Below are 10,246 nucleotides of genomic sequence, written 5' to 3' on the forward strand. Positions count from 1 at the left end.
ATTCGCTCAACGATTCATTTTTCCAAACCCCTCCTTTGCGTGACGCTAATCTGCGGTGATTGGTCCAATTGTTCTCATTTTCATTTCATCTTGCCTGTAATGCCTGATAAAGCAGTGTTTGTGAGCGCAGTGCTGCTTTGTGTACAGCGTTACCGTGGAAACCGCTATTTTTACCGCTCCAGAAGCGGCACCTAGTGGCAAAGAATGAATTTGCATTTTCATTCATACCAACGGGAAAAGACCAACAAGTGGGCGGGCAATATGCTAATATTTTATGTTGACGTCATCATGAAACGGCTTGGGATTCATTTTAAAAACGACTCGTTTCAATGATTCAGAGTCGACTCTTTCATTTGAGACACAATAACTTTATACACGGTGCACTTTCAGATTTAAAACTTTGCAGGATGTTTTCATTCACTTAGAGCTGTGTTACACACTGCATGAAAGGTAATTTTCAAAAATCCATAATAGTAAACAGTACTTTCAAATTGGAATAATACTTTACAATATAACTGTGTTTACGGCTACTGTTGTTTTATTTATTTATTTATTTATTTATTTATTTATTTATTTAGAGAATAAAAAACTTTTTTTAAAAACATTAAGAAAAAAAAATCTTAATCAATCCCATTTTTGACCTGTTGTGTATATCAATATTACAGTTCACAGTAATAGACAACAGTGTAGATAGATTATTTAGGCAATAAAAAGGCAATAACACCCATGCAGAGACAGACGGCCATGATTATTTTTGAGTGGTGACACAAACAAATACTTTTGAATGGTTTTATTTGGTTCAAACAGAAGAGATTTACAGAAATGAACTTATCGACTCTAATACCATACTGAGAGAAGGAAGGTTTGGAAAACTAGTCTGATAACACACCCTTCACCCAGCCCTAGAAATAATGTGCATTCAGTCTAATGTGTGTTTAGTCTTTACCATCATTCTCTAAATCATCTTTGTTAGGTTCTAAATGATTTCAGCTTCAAAATATGTCATTGTTCTCATCTTTCAACAGGACATTGTAAGTAAAATGCTGCATGTGGACCCTCATCAGCGGCTGACGGCACCTCTTGTTCTCAGACATCCCTGGATAGTGAACCTCGATCAGTTATCTCAGAGCCAGCTGATCAGACGGGATGTGCAACTGGTGAAGGTACTGCTCCTGTCATCCATCTGCTGCTGCTGCTGCTGCTGCTGCTGCTGCGCTTGAGCTGTGGCCAGATCCACGCTCCGCTATCAAAGTGCAACATCGCCACCTCGTGTTTACCTGTAAAACTGCATCTGTTCCGCTTTACAGATGAAACAAGCAAACAAAAAACTTTAAACCTAAAGAAATTAATTGTCCTTTTGACTTCATTAAAAGGAACTAAACAATTCTGGTGATCGTTATAATTTCGAAGTTTATAATCTTTAGTCCTGTTAAGTGAATTCTGGAGTCATATCTATGTACTACAAAAAAATAATATAGAAAATGTGCCACTTTGTATTAACAAAGCAAATAGGCTAACTATATAGAGGGGGAATATAGAGGATAGATATGACATCAACTATTTTTATTTATTTATTTATTTAAGTACATACAGTACCATTCACAAAAATTGTGATGTTTTCAAAAGACGTTTTTTAATGCTCACTAAGGCTACCTTTATTTAATCAAAATACAGTGGAAAAACTGTGAATATTGTAAAACATTAAAAATGAAAACAAGCATTTTCTATTTGAATATATTTTAAAATGTAATTTATTCCTGTGATGCAAAGCTACATTTTCAACAGTCATTATTTCAGGCATCAGTATAACATAATTTTTCAGAAATCATTCAATATCATAATATCATTTAAAAAAAAAAAATCTCACTATTATCAATGTTAAGAACAGCTGCTTCATATTTTTTGTGAAAACCGTGATACTTTTTTTAGGATTCTTTAATGAATAGAAAGCTTAAATCATCAACATAAACAATTTATTTGTAATAGTAATCATTTTTAAAACAACGTTAAAAAAAAGTGTTTACTGTCACTTTCGATTCATTTTATGCACCATTGCTGAATAAAAGAAAATCTTACTGACCACGAACCTTTGAACGGTATGAAGTATTGTGTATAAGTATACTTGCATGCAAGTTTTAACTGTCACCTTAAATGATCACAGATCACTATTTGTACTTTGTCATTGTATAATCTATGATATATGAATTCAACCTATGACATTATTTCCTAGGGGGCGATGGCTGCCACATACTCAGCTTTGAATCGATCACCTCAGGCCCCAAAACTGGAGCCAGTGCTTTCTTCCTGTCTGGCTCAGAGAAGAGGCATGAAAGGACTCACATCCACTCGTCTATAGCACTCCAGCCAGACACAAGAGCTTCTACAGCTTTAAGAAATGTCAGAGTACACCGGCTTCGGACAAGGCACCAGACGACCACCAAAGCATCCGGAGCAGAGTGGAAAAATTGGATTGACCTCAGAGTGTCAGAGCAACCTCCAAAGAGCGACAAATGATCTGCCAAGTGTCTCTGCTGATGTCAAGAGATTGATGAGGGCCAGATGCAAACATCACAGCTGTCGGGGCTCAAAAACAGATCTTTCAGAGCGTGACGCTGCTTTTCTGTGTGTGTGTGTGTGTGTGTGTGTGTGTGTGTGTGTGTTTTTTGATGTGGACTTCAGGAGTGTAGCATCATGAAGTGTGTCGTTTTAACGGTGCATAACAAAGATCATAGTTATCATTCCCAAACTGTGTGCAGGCGGACAGAAACCCAGTCGTTCATTACAGTTGCTACTACTTGCCGCAGACACTTCAATTAAAGCCATGTAGAAGATGCTTTGGTCTATCATGGTGACAGTGCTGCACCTTTAGCTATGTGCCAGCATTATTAGCATCTTTTGAACATGCATGCCATGTATAGGATGTATTTTTATGACAAACAAATGGTTCTAACATGCTAATGAAAGCACAAGGAACATCGTTGATGTTGTTTTTGTAACCTTCTGTAATGTCCCAGTTTAACTTTTTTAGTTTATCTTTTTGGTGATTTTATTGGTCTTATGTAATGCTGAGACTACAGAAAACAGCTGTTTTTAATTGTAATGTTTCTATTATTTATTTTAATTTTTTTCATATTGCGTATTTGCACCACACTGGTTTTATTTATTTATTTATTTATTATACATATTTTTGTTAATATGCATGTTTATTTATGTTTCTGTTTAATTGTTTAAATATGAATGTTTATTGAAGATATCCGCTACCTTTTTTATCTATTTATTTTTAAAGTGACCTTTATGCATAAACATGAAACCTAAACAAGTGCCACACTTTTACACTAGATTGATTAAATGATGATAAAGAAAGAACAAATTTCGAATATAAGCATGTGCATGCATTTTCACTTTCATGGAAATGTAAAAAAAAAAAAAAATGTGTAAATACAGTTTGAACTAGACTACCAAAATCTATTGTAAAGTCTTTAGATCAACAATCTTGAAAAGACATGATTTATGTACTGAGGTCTTTGCTATTACACCTATAGTTATCCATCATAATCTGTTAGTTTATGTTCAAGTTTACCAATGTTATATCATTCTTCCATTAAATGTCACAACTTGCCTATATGCATTAGCTCATGACAGTGTATTAGGAAATCAGTTTTCCACACATAGCACTCTCTGCTCTGTGAGACTTACTTAAGGATATTCAGAAATGATGTTTGCATGCCATACACAATTTGTAGCAGCCTCTGAAAGATTAATGATAGCAGTACAGATGAAAATAACCTTAATTTTGTATGATAAAGTGACAGTCCGGTATTTTTAACACCTTTTCCAAAATGAAGCTCTGATATGCAGAGAAACACATTCGGGGCTGTTTGAGGACCTTCAGACAAACTTTATCTTTTGCTGGTGTGGCTTATTTTTTACACGTGAAAAGCTTTACATTTTAGTTGTTGTTGATGCTGATTGTTTTTCCCCCCTGTCTGTTTTAACAATACCCCAAAGCAGGTATATGTCAGCGCATCAGTGCTTCTACTAGCTTACGTTAATGCTGTACATCAGGTGTAGAGACAGTGACTACCCTACCAAACTGCAATAGCATTAGGATCTGTCCTTGCTAGAAAAGAAATGATACTTTTATGCCTTGTGTTGGCTTGTATACCAACAATTTATAAATAAACAACATAAAAATGTGATCAAACTGGTCTCAGTGTTATTATGTGTGGTAATGAATTGTGGACCGTGTCAGTTCTTGGAATTGATAGGGTGAAATAAATAAGAACATTCACATATTCATAACAGTGTCCTGGAAAGGACGTTTTCAAGTGGATTTATATTTAATTCCTAAATGTGGACCACAAAACCAGTATAGCACGGGTATATTTGTAGCAATAGTCAAAAATCCATTTTTATGCCAAAAATCATAACATTTACATTTAGTCATTTAGCAGACGCTTTTATCCAAAGCGACTTACAATTGGGGGATACATAAAGCGATTCTTCTTAAAGAGGCAAACAGACACAGGAAGTGGTTGTAATACCAAGTTCTTAGACATTGGAGTTGGAGTGGCAGGGAAGATATTATATCATGGCATAAGGATATTAAGATCATGTTCCATGAAGATATTTTGTAAATATATTCAAACTTCATTTTTGATTCGTAATATGCATTGCTACGGACTTCATTTGGACAGCTTTAAAGTTAATTCTTCAGTATTTCGATTATTTTTATTTATTTATTTTTTTGCACCTTCAGATTCCAGATATTCATATACATCTCAACCAAATATTGTCCTATCCTAACAAATCATACATCAGTGGAAAGCTTATTTATTCCGTTTTCAGATGATGTATACATCTCAGTTTCGAAAAATTGACCCTTATGTCTGGTTTTGTGGTACGGGGTCACAAGCACTCCTTTGCAAAAATAGGGACTTGGGATGCATTTCTCATATAAAGAATATATAAGAGCAATCAGACATGCACTTGCTCACTCAGACACGTGCGCTTCCTGAGAATGAGAGTGCAAGTGCATCCCTGCGTCCCAATGTGCATACTATCCACCCTATCTGCCCTAAATAGTATTGAAAATGACTAATATCACATAGAATTTAGCATGGATAGCGTGCACATTGGGACGCAGGCTATGTCTGCAGCCAGACCCTTCATAATTAGCACGTCTTTGTGCGTCAGAATTTGACCGTTACTTTAAAAACAGTACCACGTCACACCTACATTTTCGCAATGCCCGCCTCCTACGTCAGGATTGGCTATCGAGATTTTAAAGCTGTCTACGATTGGTCAGTTTAGGGGTCACTCATGTTAGTACGCCCAACCATTGCGTTCAGCGGTAAGATGAAGGGCGGGGCTTATCGGAACACGGGTGGGGGAAAGTAACGTCTGATTTGTGTGTCCATGCTGAACTTCGAGGAAGTGTTGAATCATTTCAACTGAGCACTGTTTCACCTTACGAGCAACGATGGACAAGTTGCGTCGTGTATTAAGTGGAGGAGAGGAGAATGAAGAAGTGGGACTTACAGCACAGGTATAAGGAGAACCTGTGTTTATTTGCAGTGTGTCTTCGGCTGTAATTGACAGGCCCTGTAGAGTTTATGTAGTACTGTAAATTCACAGTGGTGGTATTTTAACTTACTTTTAATTTTTACAAAAGTGCTATGATACAGTAGAGTTAGCAGATGTTAATGCCATGGTAATAGAAGAATACCTTATTTATACAGCGTGGTACTCCAGTGTCCTTTAAATAATACTATGCTAGTATGTTATTACCATCATGACAGTGTTAATGTTAAATAATAACAACAACAACATGATAGTGCCATATCACAAACCATAGTATTACCATGGTACGTTTTAGTCAGTGTAGTGTTGCTCTATTTTGAACCGTACTGATATTCGATCTAGTCTGTCTTCTGTTTGTTTGCAAATAATTGTTATGTGATGATATTTGTTAACATTGCTGATTTTTCATGCTTCCTGAGGGGAAGGATCACGTGAGGTAAGGTCATGACCTCCGGATGTTGTTTAGTTTCTGCAAGCCAGTCTGAAAAGTCTGAAACTGGGCTTGAAACACTGTTGCAGACCTTACTTGTTTTTCCATTTAAAGTAACATTAAATGTTTTACATGCAGTAAGGTTAATATTATGAGGTATCACATTTTATTTGATCCCTTTAAGATTCATCATACTTTAAAATCATACCTTGAGCTCTACAGTGCTGATGTGATGTGTTTTTTTTTTAGTTATATACACATTTATTCCTCTCTAAAGTACCGACCATTCTGTTAATCTTAACAGTTTATGATGTGATGCATGCATGGTCGTCATGTGACGTTTTATAGGGAAAAGCAAGAACAATAGTGCATTTTCTTCCTGTGGGTCTGTGCATATATAAATCAGAGGCATTTTAATGAATCAGAAGCAGTCATAAGCAAGCTAAAAAAGCATGAACTCTTGGTCTTTGTTCATGGGGCATTATGGACCATGTGACATCCTGTGATTCTTCTCTTGTAGATCATGGATGGCACAACACTCAGTTTCGGCACACGGGTGAAGTGGTTTGTCATTTGTTTCGCTGGAGGAGTCCTGTGCTCAATACTTGTGAGTTAACTTTCCTCATTATTTCCCCATTAAGGTTTTATCTGTCCAACAATTTGCAGCCACACTGGCCTAGTTGATTTCTAAGACTCTTAGTCATTTGTTGTTACGTTACTCTTTAAGGAATAGTTAACCCCAGAGCTGTAACTACCATAGACATTGAGGGAGACCAGTACCCTTCAATTATAAGAAATGACCAAAATGTTTCCTCCAATTTGATGTTTGACAATAATTGACAAAAGTTACATTGTGTTACACAGTGCAACACATGTGAAACCATGATCACAAATGGGTGAATTGGGTGCCTAATGACGCCACCCTGTTCTTCTTCGCCCTGCCAATTGCTTTCAGTTGGTGTGACAACACATTACTGATAACACTTACAGCAGCAACCATAAACTACGCATGCAGACTGCTGTACATCATACCAGGGAGGATTTTTTTTTTTTTAACTATAACATCTGTGTGAATCAGAAATCAACTAAAAATCACATTGACACCAGTTTCTGGACTGGTCACTGCATGCAAACATGGTTAAACAAGTTAGTTGTAATAAAAGCTCTAGCTTCATTTAGCATACCACTTTATGAATGTGATATTTTTGTTATCGCATGCAACAACATTCATACAGTTTAAAATGTGATTACATTCCAAACACTATTTGGGGCCACTGTACAGTATATTTTATGCAGCGCAAAAGCTTTGTAACACCACTAGGTGGCAGGACTGCTTAATTTGTTCATGTACAAACTTTGAATTTGATAGTGGATTAATCAAAATGGTTTTCTTTTAGCACAGACAGGTTGTTTCAGAGAAATGTTTGAAAATTGACTAACAAGCCTTATTACATCTTCTGAAACAGGGAACTGCACTCCTCTTCTTGCCCAAAGCTGGTGTTAATTTGTTTGCTGTATTCTACACCCTTGGAAATATTGCAGCGATTTCAAGGTAAGTGTAATCATAGCTGGGTTGTGGGCATGCATGCAATGGCACAGTCTCTTAAATGTTGATTCAGTGTCATTATTCTGTATGTGTGATTAGATTTACTGTATGTTAAGTGCTTTATAGTTTTGACACTTTCTACAGATATGAAACAGGTAAGAGGCACAAATCCCACATTTTTATTGTGAATATTATTAGGTATGCTACATAAAATGTTATCAAACATAAAATCAATAATTAGTCAAAAGAACATTTTGCAGATGGAAAATATTAGTGTTGTCGCCTGGACGGCATGCAGGCTTAACCATTCGACCCAGCTACCAAAATTATTGTAGCAATCACATATTTTCTTTGATTTAATATACATTTATCAGTGACTACAACATTTAGTCTCAAACTGGTCAACCCCTATTGATTATTTCATTTTTGCTAAATCTAGAAACCTGTTATCCTTATTTTTCCTGCATACATACAGTAAAACATTTTTTACAATGAAAAAAACAACAACAGTCAGCTGACATTTGCTACACAATATATATATATAATTATATTATGTAGCAAATGTCAGCTGACTGTTGTTGTTTTTTTTGTTTTGTTTTTTCATTGCAAAAAATGAAACTATATTATCACCCAGCTCTTTATTTAAAGTTGGTCACAGCATGTAAATGCTTTATACATACATGCATATAGTGTTGTCACGGTACCAAAATTTCAGTATTCGGTACCAATACCAGTGAAAATCCACGGTTCTCGGTACCAATTTCGGTACCAAAGCAAAACACAAAAACATGCTAATTGAACAACAGAAATACCGGGTCTTTTGACAACACTACATGCATACATCCACATGCATGCTGTATACTCGCCGCCCTAGGGCAATAAATACTTAGCAAATCTCAACTGCTTGATTGCTTGTATCATTGCAAATTGTAAACTGTATTAGAACATTTTGTAAATGATATTAGAGCCCAGCTCTAAGCTTCGAAATGCAACTGTACGGCATGAAAATATAAAAATATTCTAAACATTAACATCATGATTTTCTGTAACGCTGCTTTGAAATGGTATGTATTGTGAAAAGCACTATATAAAGAAATTTTACTTTGACATTTGGACGTTGTTGTACATTTTACATTTTATGCATTTGCCAGACAGTGCATTTAAAGAATCTGAAATGATCTGTTTAATGATTTGCTTGCATTGCCCAGATCAGCTATAGAAGCTGTAATTTTTTTTTGTTTAGTTTTTTTGTCATTTATGTTTTCATATTCGGTGAGCAGAAGACCAAATCATCAACTGCCACTCACTCAATACAGTTGTCCTTAATATTGACCTGGACGTCAGAAATTAGTTCATGTCTTTGTTACATGTCAGCTGAAGGCATGATTGCATAAAGAGGCTGGCAGGATTAGTCCTCTAAAACCATGCATTTGCTGTGGTTTCATAACTTTGTGCTTTGTCAATGCACCAGCTCAGAGGATGGCAATATAACACTCTTTTTCAAGTTGTCAAAGTCTTGTAACTTCCCTTCACAAATGTTCTCTGGCTCCCATAGACATGCATTGTCTTTTAAGTAGGGCTTAGAAGTTTGTTCTCCTCCTCTTACAGTGTTGTTGGGTTGCCATGTGGCAAGATGTTCTGTTCTCAAAGACTGAAACGGGTCTGTCTGGTTCTCTGAAATCACCAGCAGGCTCTCAGTAATCAGTACAATATTTTAAATGGACTATTGAATTGTCTCTGCACGGTCTAGTTTTGAATCAGTTGATGATTCATTTGTCAGTGTTTAGTGACGGGTGTTGTTAACTTTTATTACCAACAGGAAAGATATAAAGCACTAAGAAAGAAACCAGGTCTTCTTACGTGATGAGCCCTGACCCCTAGTTACAGTTTGAGAATGAACAATAGCCAAACAAAGTTCATCAAGGCCAGATGATTCCTGCTGGTCGTGATAGTTCACACCGTGGCAGCTGTCAGCAGTTTTAATGTCTTGAATAATAATACAAAAATCTTATATATAAAATGTATTTTTCCCCCTTTGATTTTGGGATGAAATACTACCTGATGAAGTGTAATGTAGCTAAAATTCCAGAAAAGCATGACATTGCAGTCACTTATTTCCAATCATGATGCAGGACCCAGGAAGAGACCCAGTTAGTAACCAGGGCAGTGAGATGGAAAAGTGACCCAGAAGAATTCCCCTGGCATTCTCCCAGACTGCACCTCTGCATATCCGGAGACCGCTTTTTACTTTGAAGAACTCAACCCTGTGAGAAATCATTAAACTGAGCCATTCGGCCACTTCAGTAAAGATCCGATCAGGTTTGATCAGTAACCAGACTCTGTCCTTAATCACAGACTTGTCCTGACAGAGCTACAGAGGTGAAGTCTTTAGAGTGAAGGGTCATGCTGTCTGGGTTACCTGCTTTAAATTCATACAACATTGGTTCTGGGCATGGTAGCATTTTGGAAACCTACTGGCATGACATATTAGCAGGCACTAGCATCAGGAAACCTCATTTACAGGCCGTGACCCAGACTGAAGAGATGATGCAGATCATGCTGTTTATTTACAACTCTGCATTTACATTTAGAAGACCTGTTTTTGCAATATAGTAATGAGAATGATGTTTGAGTTGTTTTTGGTATTTTGTATTTGGATCTGATTTTTTTTTTTTGTGTGTGTGTGT

The 10,246-nt window shown here is 36.4% G+C and overlaps 2 protein-coding genes across 4 annotated transcripts in view; both read left to right on the forward strand.

Moving 5' to 3' along the window:
* rps6ka2 (ribosomal protein S6 kinase, polypeptide 2) overlaps positions 1 to 3,104 on the forward strand; it is a 57,506-nt gene extending 54,402 nt beyond the window's left edge. The window contains exons 20-21 of the mRNA XM_016505060.1: positions 1,026 to 1,163; positions 2,231 to 3,104. Of these exons, the coding sequence (XP_016360546.1) occupies positions 1,026 to 1,163; positions 2,231 to 2,356 (264 nt within the window). The 3' untranslated portion in view covers positions 2,357 to 3,104. The remainder of the gene's footprint in view (positions 1 to 1,025; positions 1,164 to 2,230) is intronic.
* A 2,273-nt stretch (positions 3,105 to 5,377) lies between these two features.
* The window catches only part of LOC107702678 (vesicle transport protein SFT2A-like), a 30,878-nt gene continuing 26,009 nt past the window's right edge, over positions 5,378 to 10,246 (forward strand). For 2 of the 3 annotated variants that reach the window (XM_016505061.1, XM_016505062.1), the window contains exons 1-3: positions 5,378 to 5,548; positions 6,534 to 6,620; positions 7,480 to 7,565. In XM_016505061.1, coding sequence (XP_016360547.1) covers positions 5,483 to 5,548; positions 6,534 to 6,620; positions 7,480 to 7,565 — 239 coding nt within the window. In that variant the 5' untranslated portion in view covers positions 5,378 to 5,482. The other variant, XM_016505063.1, reaches the window with a different exon arrangement.

This window comes from Sinocyclocheilus anshuiensis, unplaced genomic scaffold, assembly GCF_001515605.1.
Source record: "Sinocyclocheilus anshuiensis isolate Anshui unplaced genomic scaffold, SAMN03320099.WGS_v1.1 scaffold6, whole genome shotgun sequence".
NCBI classification, from domain to species: domain Eukaryota; kingdom Metazoa; phylum Chordata; class Actinopteri; order Cypriniformes; family Cyprinidae; genus Sinocyclocheilus; species Sinocyclocheilus anshuiensis.